Source organism: Eriocheir sinensis, chromosome 38, assembly GCF_024679095.1.
Source record: "Eriocheir sinensis breed Jianghai 21 chromosome 38, ASM2467909v1, whole genome shotgun sequence".
NCBI classification, from domain to species: Eukaryota; Metazoa; Arthropoda; class Malacostraca; order Decapoda; family Varunidae; genus Eriocheir; species Eriocheir sinensis.
In genome coordinates, this window is record NC_066546.1 from 7,225,427 (window position 1) to 7,241,505 (window position 16,079).

General features: G+C 43.8%; 2 protein-coding genes across 5 annotated transcripts in view; both read left to right on the forward strand.

Annotated features, from left to right (window-relative positions):
- Positions 1–7,684: 7,684 nt before the first annotated feature.
- Positions 7,685–16,079, forward strand: part of LOC127008618 (sulfotransferase 1B1-like) — an 80,182-nt gene continuing 71,787 nt past the window's right edge. Inside the window, exon 1 of the mRNA XM_050880845.1 lies at positions 7,685–7,713. The gene's annotated coding sequence lies outside the window, so the exon portion shown is untranslated. The remainder of the gene's footprint in view (positions 7,714–16,079) is intronic.
- Positions 8,374–16,079, forward strand: part of LOC127008619 (sulfotransferase 1A1-like) — a 52,039-nt gene continuing 44,333 nt past the window's right edge. For 2 of the 4 annotated variants that reach the window (XM_050880852.1, XM_050880850.1), the window contains exons 1-3: positions 8,374–8,551; positions 9,018–9,163; positions 9,981–10,185. In XM_050880852.1, the coding sequence (XP_050736809.1) occupies positions 8,384–8,551; positions 9,018–9,163; positions 9,981–10,185 (519 nt within the window). In that variant the 5' untranslated portion in view covers positions 8,374–8,383. The remainder of the gene's footprint in view (positions 8,552–9,017; positions 9,164–9,980; positions 10,186–16,079) is intronic. The other 2 variants (XM_050880851.1, XM_050880849.1) reach the window with 1 other exon arrangement.

A 16,079-nucleotide genomic window follows, 5' to 3' on the forward strand; every position in this document is an offset into this window, starting at 1 on the left:
AACACACACACAAAAAAAAGGGACAACACACACACACAAAAAAAAGGGACAACACACACACAAAAAAAAGGGACAACACACACACACACACACACACACACAAAAGGGACAACACACACACACAAAAAAAGGGACAACACACACACACAAAAAAAGGGACAACACACACACAAAAAAAAAGGGACAACACACACACACAAAAAAAAAGGGACAACACACACACACAAAAAAAGGGACAACACACACACAAAAAAAAGGGACAACACACACACAAAAAAAAGGGACAACACACACACACACACAAAAAAAAGGGACAACACACACACACAAAAAGGGACAACACACACACACAAAAAAAGGGACAACACACACACAAAAAAGGGACAACACACACACACAAAAAAAAGGGACAACACACACACACAAAAAAAAGTCACAACACACACAAAAAGGGACAACACACACACACACACAAAAAAGGGACAACACACACACACAAAAAAAGACAACACACACACACAAAAAGGGACAACACAAACACAAACAAAAAAAAAGGGACAACACACACACAAAAAATGTACAACACACACACACAAAAAAAGGGACAACACACACACACACAAAAAGGGACAACACACACACACACAAAAAGGGACAACACACACAAAAAAAAAGGGACAACACACACACAAAAAAAAGGGACAACACACACACACAAAAAAGGGACAACACACACACACAAAAAAAGGGACAACACACACACACACAAAAAGGGACAACACACACACAAAAAAAAGGGACAACACACACACACACAAAAAAAGGACAACACACACACACACACACACAAAAAGGGACAACACACACACACACACACACAAAAAGGGACAACGCACACACACACACAAAAAGGGACAACACACACACACACACACAAAAAGGGACAACACACACACACAAAAAGGGACAACACACACACACAAAAATGGACAACACACACACACAAAAAAGTGACAACACACACCCACACAAAAAATGGACAACACACACACACAACAAAAGGGACAACACACACACAAAAAAAAGGGACAACACACACACAAAAAAAAGGGACAACACACACACAAAAAAGGGACAACACACACACACACACAAAAAGGGACAACACACACACACAAAAAGGGACAACACACACACAAAAAGGGACAACACACACACAAAAAAAGGGACAACACACACACAAAAAAAAGGGACAACACACACACAAAAAAAAGGGACAACACACACACAAAAAAGGGACAACACACACACAAAAAGGGACAACACACACACATAAAAAGGGACAACACACACACAAAAAGGGACAACACACACACAAAAAAAGGGACAACACACACACACAAAAAAAAGGGACAACACACACACACACAAAAAAGGGACAACACACACACACAAAAAAAGGGACAACACACACACAAAAAAAAGGGACAACACACACACACAAAAAAAAGGGACAACACACACACACAAAAAAAAGGGACAACACACACACACAAAAAAAAGGGACAACACACACACACAAAAAAAAGGGACAACACACACACACAAAAAGGGACAACACACACACACACAAAAAAGGGACAACACACACACAAAAAAAAGGGACAACACACACACACAAAAAAGGGACAACACACACACAAAAAAAAATGGACAACAAACACAAAAAAAAAGGGACAACACACACACACAAAAAAAAGGGACAACACACACAAAAAAAAAAGGGACAACACACACACACAAAAAGGGACAACACACACACAAAATAAGGGACAACACACACACAAAAAAAGGGACAACACACACACACAAAAAAAAGGGACAACACACACACACACACAAAAAAAAGGGACAACACACACACAAAAAGGGACAACACACACACACACAAAAAGGGACAACACACACACAAAAAAAAGGGACAACACACACACAAAAAAAAGGGACAACACACACACACAAAAAAAAAAGGGACAACACACACACAAAAAAAAAAAAAAAAAAAAAACGCGTGCCGGTGTTGCATCATGCGGGGTGAGCTGAGGTCGTGTCAAACTGCATCACTAGGATCACAAAACAGTGAAAACAGTATGAAAACCGCAGAAACTTTTAAGAGAGGCATTTCAAGCAGTCGAATTATTATCTTCAACCGATAAAAGGTTAAACAGCGGCACCCCGTTCAACAGGGGAGTTTTCCTGCAGTGTCCCCTTACTTTTACGTTTTCTCTCAGCAGAAGTAGCTCAAGGCATCGGAACTTTCAAAGGCTAACTCGTAAAATTGTGTATTATCTTTCCTAAGTCATGTGGATCGGCAGCTCGGGTAAATTCCTTGATACTGATTCTGAAGGCGAGCGTCACTCCCACTAACGGCGACTAAGTAAACGCCCTTGTCTGATGAATGGACCGGGGCGTCCCTACTGCCGGCACCAAGACGGGTAGGGAGCCTGTATAGCACCATCCTTCTATCTTGACACAAACAAAATTACGACAATAAAGAGAGGAAATGAGAGGAGAGCCCTTCCTCAGCGGTGCAGTGGTTAGCGTCTCTAAATACGAATCTGCGGACCTGGGTTCGAATCCCCGCCTGGGCAGTCGGCGCGCATCCCACTCAGCTGTTCATCATTCCTTTCGGGACGGTCGATAAATGGGTACCTGGGCAAACCTGAGGAAGGCAAACTGGTATCCTGCTGGATGTTATGCGGGCCCAGTATCGGGTTAATCGGTTCTCTCCCACAGCAGGTTCAAAGGGAAAACGGGGCGGAGATGAGCACCGCCGCCACGCGCAGCTTCTGAGATGCTCCCAACTTTACCTTTTTACCCTTCTATGCTCCAGCTTCTCACAAGTACAAGCCCCATGCAACAGCGCACGGGTGTAACTATACAGGCTCCAACCAGGGCTGGTTATAAGTGTAAACGATGCAAGCAACCCCTTTGCACCCTTTTCCTAATAGGGGCACCAGATTCGGAAAGTAAGGGTGAACATGAAGAATATAAAGTAACATTATATGTAATTTATTGACGTAATTCAGCAGTCTGTGTGGTTACATAACATTTCCACTTTCTACTTCCTGATAAATAAAACTGCCACACTCACTAATTAATCCGCACCAGAATCAATTAATATGCAAAACTGTGAAACGAAATGAAACATTAATTCTGAAAGCATTTAAGAGCTTATCCATTATATCCTGAACACAAGTTATGGGTGAGGGTCATACAGTATACATCATTATGACATTTCATATAGGTCAGTGTCAAGACAGAGGGAAAGCGGCGGGTGGCAGGGTGGTGGCAACCGATAGTGGCTCGTGTGCACGCTGGCTGCGAGTGCGCCGCATTGCAGCAGAAGAAACATCCTAATTGAGGGCAAAAATAAATGAGAAAAAAGTCCAGTGTGTGTGTGTGTGTGTGTGTCTCACACACACACACACACACACACACAGTGAAATTTTTCCTATCATTTATTTCTGCCCTCAATTAGGATGTTTCTTCTGTTGTACACTCTCTCTCTCTCTCTCTCTCTCTCTCTCTCTCTCTCTCTCTCTCTCTCTCTCTCTCTCTGAATGAAGTGAATATTTATTTTTTCGATAAAAAATAGCATGTATACGTAGTTATTATGGATGTACTTGATCATAGTCTAGTAACAATAACAATACATATTAGCAACCTAATAAAAAAGAATCGGACATGAAGAATTATCCAATAATTAAATCCGAGCAATCCGGTACCGGTACCGTACCATTTAGCTGGTACCGTTAGTGCCGGTACTGGTACCGGTACCTGCCCACCCTTAGTGTAGGGCTGCGGCTGTGCTCCACCTTGAAACGCGGCATGTGCTGCGGCGGGGAGGGACGATGACCTTTGCAGAGAATCCTTTACGGCTTAACTGTGCCTCAGCACTCCTTGCAGCACCGACACAGCAAGGATTACACCACACGGTAAGGCAAGCAGTGGCGGGCCGGGTAGCCTATGTCACGTGCCACTTGACCTTCAGTTCACACCACGGCGGGCGGCTCAACGTGAATTGCAAGATTCATTTCACCGTGACTCAGACAATCCGACAACCAAAACTTATATTGTAGTAGTAGTAGTAGTAGTAGTAGTAGCAACAACAACAACAACAACAACAACAACAACAACAACAACAACAACAATAATAATAATAATGATAATAATAATAATAATAATAATAATAATAATAATAATCATAATAATTGCAATAAAATAAGTTACCAAACAGTAGATAAACATTTTGGACCAGATCATATTAAATTGGGCGCTTCAAGACGTAGACGTAGATTGAGGTGTTTAAATGGATAAAGGGGATTAACAAGGGCGGTTTAAATGAAGTGATTATATTAAAAACTAATGTGAGAACACGTTGTGACGGGTAAAAGTTCGATAAATTCAAATACAGGGACGAAATAAGCAGGAAATGCCTCACGGGGGAGTGGAACAAACTGAGAAGGAATGTACTTGAGGTAAAACAAATGGAAAGGTAGACGCATTTATAGACGGGAAGAGAATTTGGTGCACGAGAAGCGAAAGATGCAAATATACTGACTGTAAATACATGTATAAAGAGACAGACAGTGTAGGGAGGGGAAGGGACAGAAGGGCGCAAACACCAAAGCCACAAATCCTGGCCCCCGCGGACTCGCGTACTCATATACCCTTCAGCAAAGTCATTTACAAGTCGTCAATCTGCCTTCAAAACTGCGACCGGTATGCGTAGGGGTGGTTTGGGGCGGAGCAGCGGGATGACATTACTTGATACTAAATACCCGCCAGTTCACGGGTGACTAAAGCTTCGGTTACACTAGTCAACGAAATGGTTGGATTCCAACGATTCGCTTGAATTTCGTCCAAGGTTGGAGGATTTCGTTTGGAATCCAAGCGTAGGGTTGGAGGAAAGATACCTCGCCCAGTAGCGTTGTACTCCTTCCCTTGGATCTCATCCTAGGGAAGAAAACTGAAGATCTATGTTATACAGTATTCATATTTATGACATATTTGAAAAGAAAGTATACAGCTTATTCAGTCATAAGAGATGAAGCATTTATTAGTATAAAAATATCTTGAAATAGGAATAATATATTATAGAATGTATATAGTGGCAATAAGCAGACATTCGTTTGACTACCGTTGCGGTGTAAACATTTCCTCTCCTTACGCGCCATAACTTCAACTGTTCTCGCCGTGATGGAGTGGAAAAAAAGTTATTTACGATCTCCTGGAGAAGGTTTGACCCAAGAAAGCTGTTGTTGCTGTTGTTCCTCTTCTTTTCGTCTTGACGCCGTTGGAAAGGCAGAAACCTAAACATCTCCAACGGCAAGGTTGGACTCGTCTAACCACTCGTCCAAAGATAGAATTGGATGGACAGCTGTTTAAGGTTGGACTCCAAGCGTTTCGTTTGTTGGTGGTAGCGAGTGTTCTAAGTGCTAATCGGTTCACGGATAGAGAAAGTCATATCCGCCACGGTTACTTTATTGGACAAAAATCACAAAGGTCATTGACACGGACAAGACACTATGAAAAGGTGTTTGTGTGGGTATGCGTTTGTGTGAATGTTGTGAAGTGTGGGTAACATTTAAGTGTTGGTGTATGTGTATAACAATGTGTACGAATGGACGACAAGAGGACATGGACGGACAGTAGAAGATAAACAAGTAACAAGAGATAAACAATTAGACGCACAGGAAACAGCGAGACAGGAGCACGAACGAAAACATTGACACAAAGTAAAAATGAACATAAGAGTGCTGCAACGCCCCATTTTCTTATTATCACTCAGGGGAAGGAACACGAAATTTGAGCGGTGACTGCTACACGTTGACTAGTGTGATCGTAGCTTAAAGTTGCGGCCATGTGTGCACTTGGATGTGCACGCTCGCCTTCTTTCATAGCGCGTTCAGGCAAGTCACAGACGAAAAAATATGCCTTTTCATTGTGCTATGCGTGACTAATCCCAATACCTACAAACGGCGGTCTTAGATTAATCCGCCTTTCTTCGTTTTCTCTAAATTCCAGTTTCTACATTCTTTAATTTTACACCAAGCATGCAACGTCACGCATAAGCCACGCCTCTGCCGTGTCTCCTCCCACAAAGCTGTGTATGACTTGATTAAAGTGACTTTGCCCTTCAGTAAGTTCAATTGCAACTTACAAGTTCAGTCTTCTCGCTGGCGGCGTCGCGTGCACAGGTTGGTTCCTCATCGGTGATAAGATCTAAGGCTGATAATTTTGATAGGCATGGATTTGGAGGCTCCCTCATGCTCATCTGACACATGCTATAGTATTTCCATTTGAAAATGGCATGTGGTATGTTTGCCGCTGGGGGGTCATCCCCGCCCCGCACTCTGCCACACACTCAACACATCTGGTTTCCTATGTTATGTCAGATATTTACTACCTTTATATGAATTCAGTTAAATAATTGGATAATGTAATAAGGACATACAGTGTTAAGATTGTTTCGTTTTAATGATAATAACAAAGATTTTGTATAAATACCACGACACTTGACATCGTTGTATTTGAGCGTTGAGGGTGTGTGGCAAGGTGCAGGGCCCGGCTGACCCCGCAGCGGCCAACACACCACCGGCCAGTTTCAAATGGAAGTACTTTAAGTTCGCCATGGCCCGTATTTAGAGGCTCCCTCGTGCTCGTCTGACACATGCTAAGCACACCATGGCCTGTATTCTTAAACATTTCGGGGCTTACACACCCACAGTTAGTAAGGCTTTCTCGTAGAGGTTGTGTTACTATTTCCATGAGTAGTTGCACGAGCCTAGTGACAGCCTAACAAAGCTTCAGGACCATGAATGTGAAAAACACCAATGAAACTCGACTCATCTCCTTTTTGGGTTTTGGGAATATTTGTTGCGAGAGCCGAAAGCGTCTGAGAATACTGTTCCCTCAATAGTGAATGTAACTTTTAACGCTGAATAATGGATGCGAATCTTTAACGCCACTTATTGCGACTTTTCTTAATTGCAAATTTAGTTGATCTTAAAACAACGCAAACGGCAGTAAAACGTTAGTGTATACAACGTTAATTAAGATTAGGAGCGTATTCTTAGCTACGCGTTGCCTCAGCTCACACCACCCTTCCACTGGTCGTTGCCCTTTGAGCCTCAGGCAAATGTGAAGCCCCTACTCCCGGGACAAAGGGTGACAGGGGCATCAGTATTACAGGGGCATCAACCCTTCCACTGATCAACAAGGAAATTTATCAGTCTCCCCAGCCTTCACGGAGAGAGCGATTGTACTTAGCGAATCGACAGTCTGCATGACCTGTGGACGCGGGTCGTTGCGGAAGAGGTAGGGAGGCCCTGAGGGAAGGGTACAGTTCTCCCGCCTTGACGTGATGAACAGGCTTGCCTGCCACACTGATCTAGAAGGGTCATGATAAGTGCAACCAGTCTATGGTGAATAAAGATCTGAAAAAAGTGCTCCCCAACCACAATGACATAAGCCAGCAGTGTGAAGTACTATGTTGCCCTCCAAACATAGTCTGATAAAACGTTCTCCTCCCCCTACAATGACACAGGGCAGGATGAAGTACTGCCTGTCTCCCTCCCATGATCAGAGGTCTCGCCCAACGACCCTCAGTAAGTGGCAGCAGAGTGGTGGCGATGGTTGATTACGGAGGTGATAAGGGCCACCCCGGTGCCACTCAGGCGAGAGTATCGAGGGTGCATATTCCTGAGCTGTAGTAGTATACAGCTCAAGGACAAAACAAGAAAAAAACAAAAAACAAAAAAGTCCGCCGGTTAGTAAGGTTGCACTGGATAGATATCGGTTGTCTACTGCGTATATGTGCCGGGAAAGGCACAGCTAATTATTAGAAGCGGTTTAGTGGTTAGTTTGTGAGATACGTGCCGCACGTCACCCAAGGCTGAGCGTCTCAGGGAAGTGCAAATCATTCTTACACTTCAGAAATATGTATCCGGGGTGATTCGCCGGGCTACTATTCGTTACTGAACCTTTACAATAGCGAGACACTACTTTTTGAACGGAGACTGGAGGCACAGGACAAAAGGCTTGAGAGGAGGCAGGGTTCAAACCATTCGTCGCCCAAGCTCACATATTTGACAAGGCTTTCGTAGGAGTTTTGATCATTTCCAGAGGTAGTTTCATGACCCTGGTGGTAGTTTGACCCTTCTGTGCCATGAACCTAAAAAACACTCATGAGTACCCGATTGATCTTTTTGGGCGGAAGCGTATGAGAATATCGACCCAGATATCTTAGTGGACTGATACAGGCTGCTGCTGATGATGATAGATATTCTTTTGGCCTCGCTCCCACAGACCCTGAACCATGAAGCTCGCTACTGGTCACGAGGTGGAGGTGCTGGAGGGGAAGGAGCTGGCGAAGCAGATGAAGGACTTCCACGGCTACACCGACGGGCTGGTTCGCCTCACTCCCGGACGCTGGCTCTTCCCGAAACCATATCTGCGCTTCGCCGACAAGTACTTCAAGTTTGAGGTACCGTGTCTGTGTGTGTGTGTGTGTGTTCTAACCCTAACCGCACTTCCCATCTCCCCTTCTTTCGTCTGTTTCACCGTTCTCGTTTTACGCCTGAAGTTGGTCTCATTCTTCGTCTCTACTTGAGCTCATCGTGAGCTTTCCAATCCTTCCGATTCCTCTCTCATTCCTGATTCATTGTTTTCTTTCACCACATTTCTCCTTCCTGCCAGCCTCCCCCTACACTTGGCTTCTCCCATTGCCTGTGCTAACGCCCTACGATGAGCTGCTTCCTGGATGCTGTGGAGGAAATGAACGTCTGTCTGTGTGCTTTCAGCCTTTAGTGATTCTCTCCATCTACTTATCTATCTACTTATCTGTCCATTTGTAGATCTACAATAGTCTTTCCTCTCTCTGTCTTAAGCCTATAATGCCCTATACCATAACACTTCCTTCCGTCGATAATCCGGCCTCGTTCCCCCGTCAGTTCCGCCCCAGCGATGTGGTGGTGGATACGTACCCGAAGTGCGGCACCACCTGGATGCAAGAGATCATCTGGACCATGAAGCACAACCCGGACCTCACCAATCCCCTTGCCGGTCTCCACGTCCTCGCCCGATCCCCTTTCTTGGAGTGAGTATCAGGCGACCCTCTTATGAGGAACTACACCCCCCCAGAAGCGATGCTTTATATCGTTACTGTACTCCATTTAGCCTAAGGGTGAGAATGCATCTGAAAAGAAGCCCAGCCCGCTATCCTCCTTCCTACCTAACCATACCTGAAGCCAGATTTTGCCCAACCTCCATCGCATCAACTGTCCACCAATCATCAGCACCATGCAGAGCAGCCATGCCCTTCCTCTGCCACCTAGGGGGAGGAGCTACTTCCCTGACGTGTTCTCACCGTACGTGGATCAGACGGTATATAGTGAACGTGCTTCGGGATGACACAAGAGGAGCCATGTGGTCTTGAAACCCTTAAAAAACTAGATTCCTCCACCTGTAACCACATAACCTCATAATCATCTCCTTTGGGTTTCAAAGACCGTGTCATATCGTTTTTCGTTAATAACTTCTTGTGACAAACAGCCAAAGTGTCAAGGTGCTTTAATCATCCACATGTTGCACGGGCCAAGCAAGTCACATACATCACGGCAGCCACTATAAATAAAATTCCCCTGCGTCACTAACAGTTTTGGGCCGTCCAAGAGGCCCCTCAAGAAAGGCTACCGCGGTATAGGCAGTATCTAATAAAAATCTAGTTAATTAATCATACCGACGACCATGGGACAAGGTCTGAAACATGTTTGGGCAAATTTTCATATTTTCCGATCATCCTTGTCCGACGCAATGCTTAAAAGTTACTCCCGAAAAACAATGTAACACGGGCTCTGAAACCCTTCGAAGCACCATCCTTGATAATTAACGCTTGGTACCCCTTCCCTTACCAGGATGGACATGCTATTCCCTGAGACAAAACCAGACAAAAAAATGAGCGAGAACCCTTTCCTCGAGGGCTTCAAATTGATGTGTCCGGGCAAGGACCCCAAGGACGGCATGCATCTGCAGATGGCCGAGTGTGTGCCCGACCCTCGCGTCATCAAGACCCACCTCCCCCTCTCGCTCGTTACGCCCTCGCTGTTGGACACTTGCAAGGTAAGTGGAAAACAGCCTTACGATAAAAGTTAAGTTTGATTGAGAAGACGAATGCCCGATAATGGAACGGTCAAGATTTCACACCAAGATCCTGACGCCCCCTATGCTAGACACTTGCAAGGTATACGTGGAAGTCAGCCTTGTGATAAAAAGTTCAGGCTGACTGTGGACACGAATGCCCGATAATGGAACGAAAACAATCCTATGACAGAAGTTGAGGTTGACGATGCAGACGATTTTTTTCTCTTTTGGGTGCGTCCTGTAGGCTGGTAGGCCCTCTTGAGGGGCTTCTTCGACAGCCCCATTCCGTTAGTGGCGCAGGCCAATTTTATTTATAGTGGCTGCCGTGATATACGACTCTAGCTTGGTCCATGCTGCCTCCCGGTACTCCACTTGGACGAAGTCGCTAAAGTTAGGGTTGACATTTTTTTTAACGTTTTTCGACCTACAGCGCCGGTAGGCTTTCTTGGTGGGGCCTAATAGTCGGTCCTAGCCCATTATGGTGTAGGCAAGTGTTTATAGTGGCGCCATCTTCCTTGGCTCATGCTGCCACCCCGGAGCTCATCTTTGAGCCTCTCTTTAGAGAGAAAATCTAGAGTCCGGGTTAACAGGTGACCTTCAGGACGGCATGGGTAGTAGACCACTCGGCGGTGACTCAAAATTTCCAGATGCGGCGGGCAGGACTCGAACCGGCGTCCTCCTGGACGCGGCGCCGGCACGCGAACCACTCAGCCACTGCCTCCCCAAACTGATGGTCTAGGCAGCATGTGGGTAATCTTCTGCCACTCGGCGATGGTTTGAAAAATCAGCGTGTTTCGGTGGGTCTTGAACCAAGATCCACGCCCGCACGCTGACCACTCAGCCACTGTCTCCCCAAACTGATGGTCTAGGCAGCATGTGGGTAATCTTCTGCCACTCGGCGATGGTTTGAAAAATCAGCGTGTTTCGGTGGGTCTTGAACCAAGATCCACGCCCGCACGCTGACCACTCGGCCACTGCCTCCCGATAACGCCCGCCGGATAATGGAACCGTCAAGATCTTACGCCAAAAACCTCACGCCCTCGATGCTAGACACTTGCAAGGTACGTGGAAAACAGCCTTGCGATATAAGTTGAGGTTGACTGAGAATACGAATGCCCGTAGGCAGCCTTACGGTAAAAAAGTTGAGGTTGATTTAGAAGGCGAGTGCCCGAACGGTCAAGATCTTACCGTTAAATATCCTGGGAACGGCTAGCTATGAAACCGGGGATGAGTAAACAGTATGCACTGTAGTTAATAATGAGACAAATAGGCAGCTTTCGAAGGTTCTAAGTGTCTTACGTTCGTTAATGACTTAAAATATTCGTTTGTCGATGCTACGGTCACTTTTTTTTTCATTCAGAGCAGTTGAGGCGCTCCGCGGCGGAAGGGTACTGCTAACCGCCAAAAACAATACTGGGTAGAAAAAAGCAGTTAAAGATTGAAAGAATAGGGAGTGGTTTGCTCTTGAACTACTGAACCAAGAACAACCTTTATTATATTGGGAAAAAAAACAGTGAGGAACTCAAATATTCACTGCTGTACATTAAAAAGTTATAAATATTTATTTAAGAATTACCAATCATAGTCTCCAAAGATTGTACTTTTCCAATCAAAATCTATTATGAAAAGTATTGTAAAACTGTACTGTAATGTAGACCGCGGTGATGCGATTACGCCACTCCCTTGAGATATTTGACTCTTTTACTCTCGCAATAGGGTCTTGCAGTGAGCTAGACCTGCCATCTGGTGGCTGTCTTGGGACTACAAAAAAGTAGGCATGCGGACTTTTCAAATATTTTTTCTTACAAGTTTTTCGTTAGTATTTAGAAATCACATTTTTTCTTATAGCTACGATATAGACAATTGACTTTGAAGTAGTATTTAAGAAACGGAGCAAAACAAGTAAAAGGAAATTCAAATATATATCTTTTCCACAGAAACAATTGTCACATGCTATATGTTGTTCTTTTAAAGTTCAGTATAGTGAATGTAATATTATAAGATGTTAATTAAAGATGTGTGTATTATGATTTAAATTAGAAATATGAAAAAGGTTTAAACTTCCTGCCGGGAGCGTGCGAAATGTTTTGCTGCAGTGTAAACAACCTCCCGTGCTCTTGATTGCAAAGATATAGGAATGCATCGTGTATGAGGCAGGGGCGTACCACCTGGGGGAAATATTGAGTGGCAAAATTTTCAACACCTCCCACCACTACTTGTAAGAAATTGAAAGTAAGACACCATTGTTTGACTTGTTTGACTTCTTATTTCTTGCATGAAGAAAATATTTACCCATGAGTCCTCACTGATCCATTCTTATGAATCACTGGATGGAGTGTTGAAGGATATATCGTTGCGTGCTCATATTTTTACATGCACCAATGTTCAACACTCATATTTTTGGTGTCAACATAATATTGACCATTACAACTCTGATATCTTGCTAGTTTGATACATAACAATACCACTTAAGTCTCGCTGGACACCAGAATGTCCCAGACAGTCGGCAGTCATGGTAGCCGACACCAAGACGCCAAAAAATTCTTGGAGCGTGGGAGCCGACTTGTCAAATGCGGAAGTCGCTGGGTAATGTTTATTGGTTTATTAATTTTTTTTTTCTGTAATTTTACTCAGTTTACTGTATATACTGTGAATTCCATGTATTTAGTCTTTGACCCGCAATTCCCTTTTACACACCTGATCCTAATCAATGAACTTTTTTTTATCTTTTGATACTATGTCTAACCAAAATTGATATGTACTTGTCGTACTCTTTTATTTTCAGTTTAATTTGCTAGTCATTTGGTAACTCCTTTATTTTCTCTGCATAGAATATTTGATGATGCATAGGATACGCTAAGATTAGGATAAGGTAATCCAGTAATATATTCCCTATTAAGCTGTCGGTTTCAACAATGCTAGATCATTGATTGTCAGCCTGTATGTCCGGAATACTGTAGAGCCTGTCTGGTTTCTAACATGCTTAATTTGGTACTTGTTTTACATTCACTTATCTTCTATTTATTTAGTGCGTATTCCCTTTTGGTAATGATCATCAACAGGTGAAAAGATTAATAATACGCTAAGCACATAAGAGAGTGAGTTCTGCCCACCTTAGTTATACATGATGACATGTCACTAATACCCTTCCATACAGCCTTGGTTTAATCACGCTTGTTCTCGTGCTGTCAATGATAGAGAGGTAGCTCACAAAAGATACCAGAGCCTTCAAACTAATGCTAATTATGAACTTTACATTTCTGCCCGAAATCGTGCCAAATCTATTCTCCGACTAACCAAAAATTCTTTCATTAATAGAAAATGTCAAAACCTTGCTTTCTCTAACTCTTCCCGTGACTTCTGGCATCTAGCCAAAAACATCTCCTCCAACTTCACTTCTTCATCTTTCCCTCCAGTCCTCAGTCCTGACGGCAACACTGCCGTCTCATCTATCTCTAAGGCTGAACTCTTCTCTCAAACTTTTTCTAAAAACTCCACTCTGGACGATTCTGGGCATATTCCTCCTACTCATCCCCCCTCTGACTCCTTTATGCCTGTTATAAAGATTCTTCAAAATGATGTTTTCTATGCTCTCTGGCCTCAATCCTCAGAAGGCTTATGGACCTGATGGAGTGCCTCCTATTGTCCTTAAAAACTGTGCCTCCGTGCTGTCACCCTGCCTGGTCAAACTCTTTCGCCTCTGCCTGTCAACATCTACCTTTCCTTCTTGCTGGAAGTATGCCTTCATACAGCCTGTACCTAAGAAGGGTGACCGCTCCAATCCCTCAAACTACCGTCCTATTGCTTTACTTTCTTGTCTATCTAAAGCTTTTGAATCAATCCTTAACCGGAAGATTCAAAAGCACCTTTCCACTTCTGACCTTCTATCTGATCGCCAGTATGGGTTCCGCAAGGGGAGTTCTACTGGTGATCTCCTAGCCTTCTTAACTGACTCTTGGTCATCCTCTCTTAGCCGTTTCGGTGAAACTTTTGCTATTGCGCTGGACATATCAAAAGCTTTTGATAGGGTCTGGCACAAATCTTTGCTTTCTAAACTACCCTCCTACGGTTTCTATCCTTCTCTCTGTACCTTTATCTCCAGTTTCCTTTCTGACCGTTCTATTTCTGCCGTGGTAGACGGTCACTGTTCTTCCCCTAAATCTATTAACAGTGGTGTCCTACAGGTTCTGTCCTATCTCCCACTCTTTTTCTGTTGTTCATTGATGATCTTCTTTCCAAAACGAACTGTCCTATCCATTCCTCCGCCGATGATTCCACTCTGCATTATTCAACTTCTTTTAATAGAAGACCCACCCTTCAGGAACTTAACGACTCAAGGCTGGAGGCTGCAGAACGCTTAGCCTCAGACCTTACTATTATTTCCGATTGGGGCAAGAAGAACCTGGTGTCCTTCAACGCCTCAAAAACACAGTTTCTCCACCTATCCACTCGACACAATCTTCCAAACAACTATCCCCTATTCTTTGACAACATCCAGCTATCACCTTCCTCAACACTAAACATCCTCGGTCTATCCTTAACTCAAAATCTCAACTGGAAACTTCATATCTCATCTCTTACTAAATCAGCTTCCTCGAGGCTGGGCGTTCTGTACCGTCTCCGCCAGTTCTTCTCCCCTGCACAGTTGCTGTCCATATACAGGGGCCTTGTCCGCCCTCGTATGGAGTATGCATCTCATGTGTGGGGGGGCTCCACTCACACAGCTCTTCTGGACTGAGTGGAGGCAAAGGCTCTTCGTCTCATCAGCTCTCCTCCTCATACTGATAGTCTTCTACCTCTTAAATTCCGCCGCAATGTTGCCTCTCTTTCTATCTTCTATCGATATTTCCACGCTGACTGCTCTTCTGAACTTGCTAACTGCATGCCTCCCCCCTCCCATGGCCCCTGCTGCACTCGACTTTCTACTCATGCTCATCCCTATACTGTCCAAACCCCTTATGCAAGAGTTAACCAGCATCTTCACTCTTTCATCCCTCACGCTGGTAAACTCTGGAACAATCTTCCTTCATCTGTATTTCCTCCTGCCTACGACTTGAACTCTTTCAAGAGGAGGGTATCAGGACACCTCTCCTCCCGAAACTGACCTATCTTTCGGCCACCTCTTTGGATTCTTTTTAGGAGCAGCGAGTAGCGGGCTTTTTTTTTATTAATGTTTACTATTTTGTGCCCTTGAGCTGTCTCCTTTGCTGTAAAAAAAAAAAAAATTAACTAATTGGTTTCCTCCAGTACGTTTTGATAAGTTTTCTCTGAAGGCCCGGTTCAGGCACATGGTTATCCCGCGTCCTTTCTCTAGGTTTAAAGTGTTCTGGCAATACAGAAATACATAAATATTTTAGTCCTCATTGGTCTCTGGTTATAAAAATTAACATTACTGGTCACATTAATTGATAAAAAAAATATGGTTCTCTAATTTTCCTCCATATCTGAGTATCATGCGTTGATCACATTAACTCCATGGTTTCCTGGTGTTTGGGTTCCATTACATACTACTTTCTAATAGGATCTTGGAGATACACTTATATTGTTGACCTAATCCTGTGGTTTACTGTGGTTTGGTTCCATTCCACACTACTCTAATAGGACCCACTATAATCCCTTGGTATTGTTGACCTTGTCCTTAATGAATTAGGTAAAATATTATAATATATTTGCTCGATAAGATCATTTTATTTCAGGGGAAAGTATATCTATTTTTTTCTTTTCGTTTTTGTTGGTGTTATTGACAGCTTGACTTACTCCTTTGTGATTGTATTTCTTCCTTTACGAGCAATACCTTTTTTTTTTTTTCGCCATTCATAGTGTGGGTGGGATCGAACATTTGGGTAGAAAAAAATGTGATGAGTGTATTTTTT